A 17,864-nucleotide genomic window follows, 5' to 3' on the forward strand; every position below is an offset into this window, starting at 1 on the left:
CTGAGCCTACTCTTCTGCCTTTAAGATCCTTTGAGGAAATAAAATCTGCCTTTTTAATATTTCCCCAAATATTTCTTTCTCTGGAGGGGGGAGCTTCCTACCACTCCTTCAGGCTTTACCATTTTCAGTTCAATCTTTTAAAATTCTTTTTTTAATGTTATTCTAATGTAGACTTTCTTATCTTAAAAAAACACTATTGCTTTAAAAGAAATATGTTCAGGCTGCAAATAAACCCTTTTAATTAATAGCATGATTGCTGGCCAAATAAGAAACTCAATTCCCCATAAGAACCATGGCTTCATTTCCTTGGGAAACAAAATCCCATTCATTTTCAGGAGTCTTGAATTTTTAAACATGCTCTGTGGTCAGATTCTCCCCCATGACATGCGTTCCTTTTATTCTATTTCTAACCTGAACGGACCCATTATTCTCAACTAGCAGTTTATTCACCATGGCAGAAGGTAAATTTGCTCTAGCTATTTTCATTGTTGCAGTATCTTAATAGTTGAGCAACTATTTGCTCAACAGAGATATCATGTTAGTATATTGGGAGCAGCAAGGTTAATATGTGTGTGGGTAATCTTTGTTTAATTCCAGCTGCTAGTTTGTAAAAACTGGATGTTCCTGCTGCCTGAAATAGTATAAAAATGACAGGTCTTTTTCTCATAGCTTGAGATTATAATAGGAATCTATCTCGGTAACTCCTCTGTTTCCCATAATATCTGTCCAACCAATTTGATCTGGCAGGGAGGATGCATACCGGGTTCCTTTAATTAAACAATGCCATCTATCAAGATCTTGCAAACATGCCTCCTCTATTGTTAAGATCCACTTGGCTTCCACCTTACTGGTGTTCTGGAGGCCTTGAAGAGCTGGATTTTCACTCTGATCTTCAATTTGGATGTTTACAAACCTATGGGATAATATGGGTGTGTTTCTTGATGTTGCCAGGTTTTTGCCATCTTTTGTTTCTGTGTTGATGACAATGTTATCCATTCAGTCGGGTCCGACTCTTGGTGATTCTATGGGCCAGGTCTCTCCACATCTTCGGATCTTGCACTACTTTTCCAAGTTTTCTGCATTAACAGAGTTAACTGTAACAAACTGGGTTGAGTTTCTGTATTACTGTTGTATTCCCCCCCCCCCTGTGCTTTTACTTTGCAAGCCATCATGAGTCAGTGGGAGTCCGGATGTGTAGAAATTTAATAAATAAATAATAATTGCTGATTTTCATTGAGAATGTACAGCCTGGGTGCATGAGTTTTATATTCCAAATGGGGAGTTAATTCGTGAGTAGATCATTCCTGACCATGTTCTCAGCCACACAAATATGTGAAACAAGAAAAACCAGTAACTTTGAAACAAATACTTAGACTCCCCTTTATTAAACTGAAACTCCTGCATACTTAAACTTTAAATAATAAAAATGCTCTAGTTGTATTACAGTGCTTTAAATTATGTCTAGGATTCAGTATAGACAAAGAGAGACTTGGATGCTAATTTCAAGGGGACTAACTCAGGACCCACCCCATATTGTCCTACAGGGAATGCTTTCTATGTCTGAAATAATTATATATTTATATATAAAGGTCAGGGTTTGCAGTGAAATGTGATATACTTCCCCTACTGATGTTGCAATTCATTCAGGTCAGAACTAGCAATTGCATTAAAACATGTCTTGGCAATGATGAAATATTGCTTGTTTGGTAAGAAAATGGGCAAACTTTCCTAAAAATTTTGCAAGTTCCTCTACTTATTTTAAAGTGAGGAAAAATATTTTAATGAAAACTTACATGGTTTCAGCTGATTTTGAAAACACATCAGTTTTACAACTGATATTTATTAAAATAACTAGGAATTATTAGTTATACCTAGTTAGCATCAGACACTTAACATGAAAGTTATCCATAGTATTTACCATTCAAAACAAACAAAGGTTAAATTAGTATAAAGAGAACAGAAATTTCAGTGGTAATTTTGTTATTAAAAACACTAATGTAAATTCAAGGAATCTCTTCCCCGTACTTTAGACTTACTATCATAGATGGCAATAGCTCAAGGTCTGCTCTGATTGAAATTAGGAAATATGTCTACATTGCCTCTTATAAATACATTGAGACATTCTGTCTGCTTATTGATGATAAATAGGCAGAAGTAAGAGGAAAGAAGTAGAGGATTCTGTAATAATAAGACACAAAAGTGGGAAGCCATTTCCTTGCTCGGTAATAATGATTTTCAGTTGGCAGTTTATTCTGCAAACAACTCTTTTACCCTCTGTGTAATTTAGTTCACATAGCATTTGTAAAACTAAACCTCTGGAACAGATCAGTTGCTTGCAAATTCTTCTTTGATCTTTTTTCTTCTAATCCTGAATCCTAAAATCAGCCCATGAGGGCATGAAGAAAAACAGAACCTTTGTAAAAGTGAATAAGGATTATGAAACCCAGCCTTGAACAACTGCATTTTTGCAGTCTAATGGAATGGAAATTGTGCTTCCACCCAGCACTTAATATCGTGCTGCATTATTAAGCAATTCCAACCCAGTTGGTGATGTTTCTAAAATATTCGCTCAAACCTGCATCAGCAAACATCCATCAGATTATTAATTTCAACTTTCTCCCTTGTATCAGATATTTGTGTAATTGTTCCCTTATCAGAATGACGATATGCTTTCGAAGAATCTTGATAATCCTTTGGATTGCAAGGAGATGAAATCACTCAATCCTAAAGGAAATCAACCCCAACTATTCTTTGGAAGGACAGTTCCTGAAAATACTTTAGTCACCTAAAGAGAAGAGAGAACTTGTTGGAAAAGATCCTGATGTTGGGAAAGATTGAAGGCAAAAGGAGAAGGGAACAGCAGAGGATGGGATGGTTAGATAGTGTCATTGACACAGTGAACATGAATTTGGACAAACTCCAGGAGACAATGGAGAGTGGGAAGCCTGGTGTGCTGAGGTCTGTGGGGTTGCAAAGAGTCAGACATGACTTAGCGGCTGAACAACAACAGAATTATGATATAACAATTCGTACAGCTATATTTCAGTTAACCATAATGTGTCAAAGTTCTTGATTATATAAATCAAGAAACTCAAATCCATCAATTATGCCCCTATAGTACAAGAAAGAGTCAGATTCCGCATGAAGATATCTAATTAAAGTTTCAAAGGAGTTTACATGCTACAGAAGCAGTGCCTGAGCCAAGCTGAAAGGCTGTAGTGTTGTTGTTGATGTTGTTAATTGCGAAGTCATGTCCGACCAATCGCGACCCCATGGACAATGTTCCTCCAGGTCTTCCTGTCCTCTACCATCTTCTGGGGTCCATTTAAGTTCACACCTACTGCTTCAGTGACTCCATCCAGCCATCTCATTCTCTGTCGTCCCCTTCTTCTATTGCCCTCAATCTTTCCCAGCATTAGGCCCTTCTCCAGTGAGTCCTTCCTTCTCATTAGGTGGCCAAAGTATTTGAGTTTCAACTTCAGGATCTGGCCTTCTAAAGAGCAGTCGGGGTTGATCTCTTCTAGGACTGACCGGTTTGAACGCCTTGCAGTCCAAGGGACTCACAAGAGTCTTCTCCAGCACCATAGTTCAAAGGCCTCAATTCTTTGGCGCTCAGCCTTTCTTATGGTCCAACTTTCACAGCCATACATTGCAACTGGGAAAACCATGGCCTGGACTATACGCACTTTTGTTGGCAGGGTGATGTCTCTGCTTTTTAGTATGCTGTCTAGATTTGCCATAGCTTTCCTCCCCAGGAGCAAGCGTCTTTTAATTTCTTGGCTGCAGTCCCCATCTGAGGTGATCTTGGAGCCCAGAAAAATAAAATCTGTCACTACCTCCATTTCTTCCCCATTTATTTGCCAGGAATTAAGAGGGCCGGATGTCATGATTTTGGTTTTCTTAATGTTGAGTTTCAAGCCAACTTTTGCACTCTCCTTCTTCACCCGCATCAAGAGGCTCTTTAGTTCCTCTTCACTTTCTGCCATTAGCGTGGTATCATCTGCATATCTTAGGTTGTTGATATTTCTCCCGGCAATCTTAATTCCAACTTTTGATTCATCTAGCCCTGCCTTTCTCATGATGTGCTCTGCATATAAGTTAAATAGGCAGGGCGACAGTATACAGCCTTGCCAGACTCCTTTTCCAATTTTGAACCAATCAGTGGTTCCGTGTCCAGTTCTCACTGTTGCTTCTTGACCCGCATATAGGTTTCTCAAGAGACAAATAAGATGGTCTGGTATTCCCATCTCTTTAAGAACTTGCCACAATTTGTTGTGATCCACACAATCAAAGGCTTTAGCATAGTCAATGAAGCAGAAGTAGATGTTTTTCTGGAACTCCCTAGCTTTCTCCATGATCCAGCGTATGTTGGCAATTTGATCTCTAGTTCCTCTGCCTCTTCGAAATCCTGCCTGTACTTCTGGTAGTTCTCGATCCACATACTGCTGGAGTCTAGCTTGTAGGATTTTAAGCATAACTTTACTAGCATGTGAAATGAGTGCAATGGTGCGATAGTTTGAACATTCTTTGGCATTGCCTTTCTTTGGAATTGGAATGTAAACTGACCTTTTCCAATCCTGTGGCCACTGTTGAATTGGCTGTAGTGTAGAAATAATCTAATGCTAGAATAAATTTATCACAGGTTACACTGAATTATATGTAAATAATATACCATCGACATCATTCCTGAGGCAAGTGTTATCATAGTTTTTACCAGTTTCAAGTCAGGACAGGAGTGATATTCACAGTGTAAAGGAGATATCTGTTAATAATGCAAAGGTTTAGATGTGCATTTCCATGGGGAAAATTAATCATAATTCTGTTTGAGAGCTACATTTGTGATTTAGGTGAGTAATGCATCATATCAATGCATCTATTATTACATTAAACCTTATTAAATAGTGCTCAATGAACAAAAATAATCATTAATCTGAATTTTATTGCAAAAGGGAAAAATTGCTTGATTTCTGGTGTACAATTCAAATAGCAGCTGCTTATGAAGAAGGTGTTTGTATTAATTTGAATGTGCATCTGCAAGCATTAAATATGTTAATTAAAATAAGTCCAACCAGGTAACCATTTTGATCCTATGTTGTGTTAAATTATGATTTTATACCACAATTTTCCACAATTGCCAGGTTCACACATCACAAAAAGTACAAATATGATTCACAAACCATAGTGACTGAGTTTATATATTATATTAAGCCAATCTAAAATACTTTCTGGCTAACAGAAATGTAAAATCCAGGTTGTGAATGTCTAAACTTTATTCTATACTTATTTATCAGATGCATGTACTGTGATTCTTGTGCAACTCAGCTGAGCTCTGCTTAGAGATCAGGCCAAAGAGATTAACAGGTTTAACCTCAGATAAACATCAGCTGATGTTTTTTCATGTTATGAAGAGACAGCATTTTTCTATTACTATATTTGCTTTAAGAGATCATCCAGGCAAACTATCTTGAATTATTCAGACTAAATGAAAATTACCTTTAAATACAACTTCTATTTTGTTATTTAAAAGTTTATTTACAGTCAAATTTAATAGAAGTAGAGACAGATAACCAATACCAGTTCCTTCATATGTATCCAAATCACATTTATATTACAATGATTTTGTCATATATAAATATTTTTATAGATAAGGTGACAATATAACTTAGTAAGAGACTGTCAGTAGTTCTCATAAGTAAGCATCACACAAAAAGAAGAAAGTAGAAAACAGAATAGTAGACATTTTGCCAAGGAATTACTTTATAAATACACTACAGTTTTATTAAGTGCACATCTATATACACTTATCTGAAAGTAAAACACTGAATTTTTACATTTAGTTTATTATTTTGCTTTCCATGGTGATGTTATATGTGGCCTACAGTATTGACAGTACCTCTGAATCAGCTACTAGTAATACTAGATACAGTATGTGTTACAGAATTCCATGTATTTTAATATAGGGCAGTGGTGGCGAACCTATGGCATGGGTGCCAGAGGCAGCACTCAGAGCCCTCTCCGTGGGCACGCGCACCGTCGCCCCAGTCCTAGGCCTTCAGCTGGGTTTTATAAAACCTTTTCACTTTAGGCCTCTGCCATGTACAAAAAAAAAAGGTTCAATCAGTCAATTTCAACTTCTCGCGGGAAAAAAAAGATCTTGCAAAGTTGGAATTGATTGAACTTTTTAGTCCCACCCAGTCTGCCGTTACCACTGCAGCCACGCCCACCTTATGGGCCACACCCACCCAATGGGCCACACCTACTCAGCACCCGACGATGCATAAGTGGGTTTTGGGTTGCAGTTTGGGCACTCTGTCTCTAAAAGGTTCGCCATCACTGCTATAGGGAATTGTTGTATATCAATACATTCTTCTTGCTTCCCATTATGACACACAGCTTTGATCAGCATCATCAATAATTCACACTTTGTCAGATGCACAAATGGCATGGAACATCCTGAGAATTTTTAGAAGCATTGTCCATGATGGGTCTCTATTAGAACTGGGGGAAAAAAACAATTTTCCCATTTCCTCTGACAGGATACTGGACTAGATTAAAGGCATGCTTTATGCCAAAGTTTGTTCTCATAGGGCCAGCCAAATATTAATGAGATGTGTGCAGCTGTTTCCTCAAAGCACCAGAAATGCTTAAATCTATGCATCTGGTTTCTGCTATGACAGATTGAAGTAATGGCAGGATCAGGGCATCCATTATTCCTAGAAAACGTTAAACTCTTTATCACACTTGTATTAATGATCCAATGGTTTTCGGACCTTAGGCGTGTCATGCATTTTCTAGTATAAAAGTGGTATTGTGCTGCCAATGGAGCACCACAATAGGGAAATTATGGAGGAGAACAGTTTCATTTGGGTCCTCATTAATGAATATTGCAAAATAATGTAATGTATTGGATCAGATGGGCTAATTAGTGATTTATGTCAGTGTTTTTCAACCGTGGCAACTTTAATGGCTGGGGAATTCTGGGAGTTGAAGTCCATAAAGTTACCAAAGTTGAGAAACATTGATTTGAATTATTAGCTATTAGCAGCTATATATTAGCTGAAATGAGCTATTTCACAAGCTTGTTTTTGACAGGGTTCATTTGATATAATTTTGTTGGGTAATACTAGTGATGGCTATTTTGTCATGGTGGTGACATATTCCAGACCACAATTTTGCAGACAGTTTTACAGTCTTGTTCCCTGAACACTGCAGGAAAGATTTCCACATGATGTCTCTTTTGCGCATGTTCTACTTTGCCCATTTCTGAATTAATCTGCTAATTTTTAAAATCCACATTTAGATTATAATCCCATTTCATCTTATCTGGGAGTAAGATACTAAATGAGAACCAGGATAGTGTAGTGCAGGGGTGTCAAACTGCCGACCCGTGGGCTGGATGCGTCACAACGAAACCATGCCCACCCCAGTGCCAGCAATGGGGAAAAAGTCAGGATATGTCGCGACATGTCACCTGATGTCGCAAGTTTGACACCCCTGGTGTAGTGGATAAGGTACTGTGCTAGAAACTGGGAAACTTTGAATTCTAATCCCTCCTCAGGCACAAAGACAGCCCGGATGATCTTGGCCAGTCCCACTCTGTTAGCCCTAGAAAGGAGGCAATGGCAAACCACTGCTGAAATCCTGCCCAAAGACCTGTAAAAACGTGTCCAGACAGTTGCCAGGGGTCAAAAACTGACTCAAAGGCACCAAAGAAAGAACACTGAATATTCACATTTGTTTGTTTTACTCTTTCTCTGCTGCTGTATTAGGCCTACAGTGTGGATGGTATCTGCATAGTACTTGATGTTATTTCATTATCTTTTCTTAGGCTGGAGCAAATCAAAGACTATTGGCTTTGTGGTAGCCAAAACCTGGATTAATGTTTTCTTACAAGAGCACTTTAAGCAATTCATGTGTTGTTTGTGTGTGTGGTGAAGGGGGATCTCATAGTCTTGGTGTAGTATGAGTTGAGGGGAAAATTTTACCACCACAACTTCCTGAAGAAACATCTCACATGGGCAAATGGCTTGCATCCATTTCAATAAACCTTTGGAGTTATCCACATTAGAGCCATATGTATCTTCTTGAAGTTCAGATATTGCTTGATCTTCAGTCACTGAACAAGTTAAATCTATACCTGACAGAGGGTTTCTTTAAAACTGTAAACCATACATGAGAAGAAGCCCAAAAAAATGGAATGAGCTATACAACAGAAATACTATTAGGGGGTCAAAGTGATATATTAAAATTGTATGCAAAAACACAGTTCCTTGCCACCAAATAGGCTGATCCTCTTAGGGTATCTTTAATGACATTTCTTTAGAGAATAACTCATTTATGGTGGGTGTAGACATCATCAGATTGTCAGATTCCTAAAACTTAATAAGCATCAGAATACAGTACAGGGGAAATTCCTATTGAAAAATATTGTAAGCTAATTGTTTGTAGCAGAAGCTGTCACTTGTCTGTCCTCTGTTGTAACTTGCTTCTTTTTTCAAACAAAAGAACATGAAGCAAGACAGTTCTCTTTTTTTACAATATACTTCCTGGACTTAGTAATTATCCCTTTCTGTCCCAGAAAACCCAGTCACCTTCTTCTGCTCATGAAGTTTTGACTCATGTTTGACCTTCTGCAGTACAGCCGTTAACCAGCAGAACAACTAAAACTGGGAGTCCTCTGCATCACAGCGATTTGAGGGCCCAGTCTGCACCCCAAGGGAGCGTTCATTATGGGAACAGGAGGACACACATCCATTGTGTGTGCTCACATAACCATAGGTATCTAGCAGCTGATTTCTCACTTGATAGCTCTTTTACAATAATTGTTTTGATGTATTTCAGGACTAGTGTATACATCTTGGATTTATCATAGCTTATATTTTTATTTTTATGCAAGGCTTACACATTTCACCAGGCTTTCCCTTATACTGGTAGTCCTTGTTTAGCAACTGCCTTGTGCAATGATTGTTCACAGTTATAAAGGTACAATCAATCCTCACATTTACAACCTCTGCAAAGCAAAGGAAAGCTGAAGTGAGCCCAGTTATGATTTTACTTAGCAATAGTTTGTTTTAATGATGGGTTTCTGGTCCCAATTGTGGTCACTAAATGAGGACTACCTTGTAATGTCTGTCATGACACCAATGGCCTTTCCTTCTCACTGCCATTTTATTTCTAAAGATAACTTGGACTACCAAATATGGATGAAGGGAAATTAGGACATCGTCAGTATAAATGAAACTTTGTTACCAAGCTTTCTACTCCTTCTCCCCTCTATCTGTGACCATGCAAGAAGCTTCACCTCGCTCATCTACTTACAAAAAAGGAGGTAGAAAAAATGCCTAGAAAGAAAGAATTAGTATCTGAGGAGCCATCTAGCTCCAATGAGATTGGCTAGCCCACTTGTTCCAGCAGAGGGGGCCTACTTAAAGTCCTGAATTGTGACTGACAAGGTCCAGGAGAAGAGTATTTTTTGCTGTGGCCCCCATCTTTTGGACTATTCCCCAACTCCTGACTTTTCAGAAAACTCTTAAAACCTGACTCTGCTGGGAGCAAATGGGCTCTCTACACTGGGTTGCTGACAGGGTAGAGAGAAGATCCTCGCCCCCGTGTCACCTACCTCTTTGTTTTTAGTCTCTATTTAATCTTTCATAATTTTAGTCATTTTATATTATCTTTTTATCACCCAGAGTCACTTCAACAGTGACAAGGGGCATATAAATTTATAGTAACAACAACAACTAGTAGTAGTAGTAGTAACAGTAATAATAGTAGCAGCGTGAGTGTATGCTGTGGATATTCCAAACCCTGGGATGCAATCTGGATTTTCCTGAATCTGACTAGGAATGTGGATTGAGGTTCGTGACCCTGCTCTATGTCCAGAAGCACTGTTCCTTCAACATCCATCGCATTGCATAAGTGATTCTTTTCTGCTGAAGAAGCCAGGCCATTCTTAATAAAATCCACCAAAAGACAGCTGGAAATATTGCAGATGAATGGGATCTCACCACTTGTAACACTGTTATTACAAGCTTTCCACTACCTCCACTAAAGGTGTAATTGCAGATACCATAAATGAATTCCTTTTTTACACCACGATAGTGGAATGTGAAGCCCGTGGAATAAAGATGGCATAGTGAATTTTTATATTATAGTTGTTATGGATGGGCTTATTATTCATTAAGCGGGTTAAATTCTTTAAATCATGGTAAACAGGAAACTACATTATGAAAAATAATTCAGAAACGCAGCAGAATAAATATGTTGAATCCAAGTCAGATGGTGGGGTTATTTTCAAATTCTATTTGAAGAATATGGAATTTGCATTGGGATGTGTGAGGCCCCTGTTCCTGTACAAATACTGATGACAAAATATAGTAGACAAAAACAGCCTCCCTTTGAGAGCTGAATAGAGCTTCTGTTCAAATATTGACAAACTCTTCCTTGTTTAAACGCACTAAATGAGACATCAGAAGAAAATGTTTCTCAGAAATCATAAGGTTTATTTGGATGGCAATTTGAGCTTTATCCTAAAAGCACACTATCTACTTCTTGGATGAAGGATTCCATAATTTCTAAATCATTTTTTTTTCTTCAAGCCAGGAATTGTGAAGTTGCTTTTGTGCATGTATTGCTAAGAAAAATCAAGACAACTGATACTTCTCTTTTTCTAGGCCTGTTTCTGAATGGACTGTAGATTACTTCTTCTGCAGGTTTTCTTGAAGAATGCCAGAATGAATGAAGAAATGTTTGGCTGATTGGCCTGATTGTATCTAATAAGTGCTTCTTTGCTAATATTGTATTAGGCCTATAAAACTTATTCATAAACTGTATCTGAGGGAGATATTTTTTTGTTCTTCCCATGATATTGCATTAGTAAGGTGACCAACCGTCCTCCTTTAGGGAGGACAGTCCTCCTTTTGTGAGTTCTGTCCTCCCTCAAAAAGTGTCCTCCTACATGTCCTCCTTTTTGATATTTGAAGACTAATCTTCAGGGCTTTTTTTCCCCTCATAGAATGCTCAGAACAGCATTCCAGCACCTTTTTTATGTTTTTTTTTCAACTTTTGCATGAGCTGTGCTACTCCCACTATTGGCTTTCAAAAGCCAATAGGAATTGCTGCTGAGCACACCAAAACACCTGGCTGGCAAACTTTGCACATGCAAGTTGTCGGTATTATTGTTGCAATGAATAAAATGTTTCTTTTATTTACGATATTTTTTCTTCAATTTATTTGTGTCCTCCTTTTCATTGTAAAAAAGTTGGTCACCTTAGCATTAGGCCTAATAATCATGGTATTTGAAAGAGACTTGAGGATATTGCTCTCTTCCTTCCTATCCCTGCTTGCGATTAGAAGTGATTTAGATTGATTAGTTGTGTTATCTCTGCTGAACATCAAATTATGATATGCAGCCCTGGTTGACTGGTATCACTGCAATATTACAGTGAGAAACAAGTGGTGAATACAGCTAATATGTTCTCTCTGTACTCCTATACCTTTCTCCTGAATATAATATGTTGGGAATAAGGAACAACAAGAATTAAAAGCTTCATGGTTAATGTCAATATATGGGACTAGTGTTACCCCTTCAAAGTAACCCAGACACAACCATGAATACTAACCATATCTTTATATGGTATAGGTCAGTGATGGCGAACCTATGACACAGGTGCCAGAGGCAACACTAGGAGCCCTCTCTGTGGGCACACATGCTGTTGCCCCAGCCTTGCCTCCCCCCATGACCCCCTCCTCACCAGCAGCCCCCCGGAGAGTCACCCACGCGGAGCAGTCGCTGAGCATGGCCCACGCAGAGCAGTGCAGCCAAGGACATGGCAGCCAGACAGCGTAGACCAGGGCTTTTCAACCAGTGGTATAGGTACCACCTGTGGTACATTGGCACCTGGCAGGTGGTACGCGACCATCCTGGAAAAGTGGTAGCGGAGGAGGGGAATGAGAGCGCCGCCAGGGAGGCAGGCAGGTGTCTTGCTCAGCTGTGCCTTGGGGGGCACTTTTTTCAGTGCCATTGTAACTTCAAACAGTCACTACGCGAACTGTTGTAAGTCGAGGACTACCTGTACTTTATCACTTTTTTCCTTTTTTTTTTTGGTCAAGTTTTTGACACCTTGCTAGGCGACTGGTGATACTCAGATATTGCCATATCCTAAAAGTGGTACAATGGGTGAAAAGGTTGAAAAGCCCTGGCGTAGACAAGACTCTGCCCTCACGCCCCATTGTGCACAGTTGATGCTGCGGGGCGCGGGCAGAGGCGTGGCCGCCATGGTGTGCTGAGTGATCTGCAGTGGGCCCTGGAGGCGGTGAGTGGCCCTGCGGGCAGGCGGGGTGGGGGCGGGCTGGGGGCGGGGCATGGCAGGGCAGGGGGGGAGTGGGGGCAGGGCCAGTTTTTGGGCACTCATTCTCTGAAAGGTTCACCATCACTGGTATAGGTTCTTCTGCTTAAGCAGGGGGCTGGACTAGAAGACCTCCAAAGTCCCTTCCATCTCTATTCTATTCTATTTTTATTTAAGGTTACATGTACAACAGGGTCCCCAACCTTTCTGGTTCCACAGATCAGTGGGAGCAGCAGCAGTGGCAGCAGTGGTGGCGGGGGGGATGGTTTTGCATGCGCAACCTAGATCCCATGCATGCACAAATGACGCTTCGTGTGCAGCCCAGTTCCCAACAGGCTGCAGACTGGTACCGGGCTGCAGACCGGAGTTTGGGGACCCCTGACTTACAGAATCTTATGAAACTAAAAGTATATTACCCTTGATCTCTTTTTACTCTCTGGGAAACTAGGGAGAGTCCATCCCTACTTTCCTTCTGTGGGCTGAAATGTCTTTTATATGCTGGTTGTTCGGTTTTCAGCTCCTCCTCCTGTCATTCACACATACAGTTGCAACTAGTCAGTTGAGACAAGAGGGCATTGACACTTAAAGACTCCAAAGTTAGAATATTGCCTGGACTCATTCCCAGTTTGACCTAGTTGTTAAGGCACCTGGTTAGAAAGCAAAAGATCACGAGTTCAAATCCTGTCTTAGCCATGTAACCCAGGTGGGTGACCTTGGGCCAGTCATTCTCTTTCAGCCCAACTCATCTCGCAGTGTTGTTGGTGTCGGGAAAACAGGAGGAAGAAAGTGTGCTGGATATGTTGCTGCCATATTTATAAAAATAATAAAGGTGGGAAATAAACAAACAAATAAACACTGGATTAAATGGTGAGAGTCCTATACAAAATAGTCAAGGCCAATGTGGGCCACAGCTAAAAAATATCAAAGAGCTTTGAAGGCATCAGAAACTTTTGAACAATTAAAAGTTGCTCTGACACAATTCTTACCCTCTCAATTTGAAGCTCAAATTTTTCTGGGCTTTTTTATGGTTCCTCCCATTAAAGTTTATTTTTCACAGCCAGGATGGCGACACCAGATACAAAGAGCAATTCTTTGGTATCTAAGTCTATTATTATACTTGTTGTTTTTCTTGCTATTATTTGTTTGCTTCTACGTTGTATCATGTCAGTCTTGCAAAATTATTTCAATAACTAAGAAAAGAATATTTGAATGCCTTCTTTGCCTGTGTTTTGCCATCTAAAACTTGTACTGAGGTATTTGTAGGAGAGAGGTTTTACTTGCAGTTCTTCTAATGTACTGAGAGCTTGAGTTGGAGAATTTACAACACAAAGGTGTGATGAGCTGGAGATGCTTAGTTATAAATTTAGAACCCTGGGAATATTTCTGTTAAGGGTTGTATTGACAATTTCAGTTTTCAGGTAAATGGCAACTTTGTTTCTCTACCTTTTCAACAGTTGCATTTCATCTAAATGGTGTTCACAGAGAGCAGATTGTCTGAAATTGACTTAATGGAAGTATCACAAATGGGGATTCTTATTGGCAGCACTCTATAAATAACTGTTTTGACATCAGATGCACTATTGGAACAGTGGCAAAAACATATTTCTAAATTTATGTGGAAAGAAAAAATGACTTGTACATAAAGTATTATAAGATACAAAAGAAAGAGGAGGAGTCAGATTATCAGAATTAAGAATACATTTAAATAGTTGTTCTTTGGTTGGATGAAAGAATAGATGCTGCTAAGAATAAGAGTTTTTTGTAGTTAGCTCACAACCCGAGATTTGAATGGCATGGATATTTATGGTATGATAAAGTTAATATTAATATGGGCTTTAAAAATCATTTTATTAGACAATTCTGAGAATATGGAATAGATAGGAACCCAGGCTGTGCCTGAAAACACTTGGATAGCTCTTAACTTAAGAAGCATATCATAGTAGAAAACTAGAAGACTGATAAAAGATTGATATAGCAGGAGTTACTGGAAAACTATCAAGGAGAATTTAAAATCAAATCAAAATAAACCAGCCAATTGCAGAAGGATATTGTTGTCAATGATTATTTCATTTAGGCTTATATGAAAGATTTAAAATAGATAAAAAGACTAAGAGTGTGGAGCAAAGCAAGACAGAATTTAAAATGTAATTGTGTACTGATGATAACATGTAATTGCTAAAGTGTATAAATTTGAAACAGAGGAAAAGCAGGTTAAAGAATAAAGTGGATTTAGAATTTTGGCTATAATATACAGTACAGGCGGATCAATGGGAAAATATGTGATTAAAGATGCTGAGATTTACATTGGGGTATGATCTCAATGAGAATATTTATGAAATTATGTATTGTTGGTACATAACACCAGATAAACAATTAAGAATGTATAAAGGCACTTCAGATCTATCTTGGAAATGTTAACAGGATTTTACACATCAATATTTATTTGAAACTGGCACTTTTCCTTTTAGACTAATGGATATGCAGTTAGAAAAAAGCTATGACAGAATATTTCAATATATGGTTACTGCAACAAGATTACTATATGCACAAAGATGAAAAAATTCAATACTGTAGGATCCAATCTGGCTCAGTCACTGGGATCAGACGTCTTGTCCTCTGGGTTTTTGGACTCGTACTGGAGCCCATCATCATCAGGGAACTTCTCTCTAGCAGAGTGTGTGCTTGGGGCTGTTCTGTGTGGGATATTTATATGGGGCCTGTTGTATGTGGCTTTTTAGATGTTGATTGTGGTGTGGATGCTATTAAGTCATTGGCTGTGTTGATGCTATTAAGTCATTGGCTTTAAATCGTTGGCTGTTGTTTGCTTGTGCTGCCAAACCCTCGCTTCCTAAGTACTTGATAAACTGGTGGTAAATCAGCACTCCTGTTGACTGTTGAGGGGCCTGTTTCCCAGGCTTCAATCACTTCCCTGGCTGTTTTTGTGCCTGCTTGTCCAACAATCTTAGTAAGTGCAAAATTGAATGTATGTCCTTGTTCATTGCAATGTGAGGCTACCAATGAGTTCAGGTCTCCTCATCTGACAGCTTGCTTGTGTTCTTCCAGTCTGGTTGTTAGTTTCCTCTCTGTCTGTCCTACATAGTCACAGGGGCAATCTATGCAGGGATTCCTCTAGATTACATTGGAAGTATCTTCCACCTCCAAATGATCTATACAATGCATAATTTTTCCTTGTATAGTAGCCCCTCGGCCAGTGGTGGCAAACCTATGGCACAAGTGCCAGAGGCAGCACTCGGAGCCCTCTCTGTGGGCATGCATGCCATCACCCCAGCCCTGCCTCCCCCCGCAGCCCCCTCTTCACCACCAGCCCCCCCCCAGAGGAGAGTCATCCATGAGTGTGGCCCGCGCAGAGCAGGACAGCCAAGCACATGGCAGCTGGGCAGCAGATGATGCTGTGGGGCGGAGGGCATGGCCACCATGATGCTGCAGGGCCACCTGGGTGATCAGCGGGCTGTGGATGGCCTTGAGGGCAGGTGGGGTGAGGGCAGAGCAGGGCGGGAGCAGGCGGAGCGGTGCAGGGGCGGGGCAGTTCTGGGGCACTCGGTCTCTAAAAGGTTCGCCATCACTGCCCTAGACAGTGTATGATGTCCACCTGCAGACCTCAGAAGATGCGCTCTATAGCTTCTGAAATGTTTTTGATGTACGGCAAGGTGTGCCATGTGGTTGGTCTTGTACCTTGTTTCTTCCTTTCTCTCCCCACCGTGTAGCAAAGATATTATTGTGTAGATTCTAGTAGATTCAATACTACCCACTATTGGAAAAAAGGGTTGGTGAAATTGACAAATTTTGCTGAAATTGCTAACTTATTTGATTAAAGAAAAGATGTTATCTACATTTATTGATGACTGGAAGCTTAAGGATGCTTTGCATAAAAATTAAAAAAAAATTGAATATGATTTATGATTTTGATGATTAGACAGGATAGATTACATAACGAAGCATAATATGATGTAACGAGAGAGAGAGATTAAAATATATTTGTACTTATAACTTTTGTGAAGAATATTGGAAGTCACGTCTTTTTTTTTCTTCTATATTTTTCTTCAACTTTTTTTCTTTTCTTGTTTTTTTCTTTTTTCTCCTGCACTCTATATTAGTTTTTTAATTTCTTGTTTAAAAGTTTCAATTAAAAGAATTATATATTAAAACAAAACAAAACAAAACATTGATTGCCTTTATGTGTTTGAACAATAATTCCAATTAGTGAAATGAGTAGTTTTTACCTCCACTCAATATACCATACATAATTGTTAGGGTGATTTGGACAGCTAGAATAGTTCTGCAATTTATTCCCTCAACATGTGTTATTTTAATTTAATCAGCTGGAACAAAGTATAGTGCTGCTAAAGGGCCCAGAAATAACATAAGTATAATAAATTATACAGAGTAATAATGAGAGGTATTAATTGCTATGCTCTTGTTCTCTTGTTTTATCCGCTAATTATATTCATATATCATTCCTTGTATATAAATTTGACTTCAATTATTTTTGCTGTCAAAGAAGCAAGAAGGCAGTGGACCCTAAAGGCATATGGTGCTTTATGTGTGCATCTTTTTTTAATTTAAGTTTATTTTTAAACAGCTAATGAAGAGTTTACATTTTTTCAAAAGGAAGGAGAAAAAAAAGAATATGGTGTTAAGCAACTTTATTACACAAGGTGAAAGAAACTGTTGGGTAAAGCAAGGCAGGGCCTCAGAAAAGAATGCAAAAGAATAAAAAAACAAAACAAGCAAAATAATGGGATAACCGCTCGGGGAATGGTAAGAAAAAGAGAAACTTGAGGAATGCATTTATAGGATAATATACAAAAATATAGTTAAGTCAACAGGAAACAAATAAATGAAGTAATTCAGAGACAGAAAGAGAGGAAAGAAGGACGTTTTCAAAAAAAAGAGAAGGATGCATTTTGTATGGTGAAATATGATGGAAAGAATAACAGGCTATATTTATTTTATTAAATATTAGTTTTATATTTTATTGCATGCAAAGACAAAACCTTTGCCTTTGCATGATGGAGTATGATGGGAAAAAAATAACAGGTTTTATTGTGCTGGGACCAAGAGAGACCTTAGTCCAGCTAAATGCCTGTCCTTGTGGGGAATAATAATATTGAAATTTGATTTTAGGTTACTGACTGACCACAATTGGGACTGGTAGCTCAGTCCTTAAGCAAAATGGTCACTAAGTGAAACCCATAACAATGTTATATTTTCCAATGCTTTACAGATCTGCAAAGATCGTAAATGCAAGGATTAGTCACAAAATTACTTTTTCATCATCGTCACAACTGCGAACGGTCACTAAGAATCAAACACCTTAAAAACATTGTGATGATCCCAACTTATAACCATAATGGGCAGGCTCCATTACAGTAATAAATTGAGAATTACCTATACTTAGTGTCTCTTATTGACGAGAATGGTTATTCCAGTTTGCTAAAATGCTCCAAAAGGAGATATCTGCAGATGGGCACAACTATTACAATCTTCTGAGTCAAG

At 38.9% G+C, this 17,864-nt stretch overlaps 1 protein-coding gene across 1 annotated transcript in view; it reads left to right on the forward strand.

The window, feature by feature from the left end:
* The first annotated feature begins 374 nt into the window (after positions 1–374).
* Positions 375–17,864, forward strand: part of LOC120316228 — a 62,122-nt gene continuing 44,632 nt past the window's right edge. The window contains exon 1 of the mRNA XM_039361574.1: positions 375–461. Within this exon, the coding sequence (XP_039217508.1) occupies positions 452–461 (10 nt within the window). The 5' untranslated portion in view covers positions 375–451. The remainder of the gene's footprint in view (positions 462–17,864) is intronic.

The sequence above is a fragment of the Crotalus tigris genome, unplaced genomic scaffold (assembly GCF_016545835.1).
Source record: "Crotalus tigris isolate CLP2741 ecotype Arizona unplaced genomic scaffold, ASM1654583v1 scf7180000017585.4430047, whole genome shotgun sequence".
Taxonomy (NCBI): Eukaryota; Metazoa; Chordata; class Lepidosauria; order Squamata; family Viperidae; genus Crotalus; species Crotalus tigris.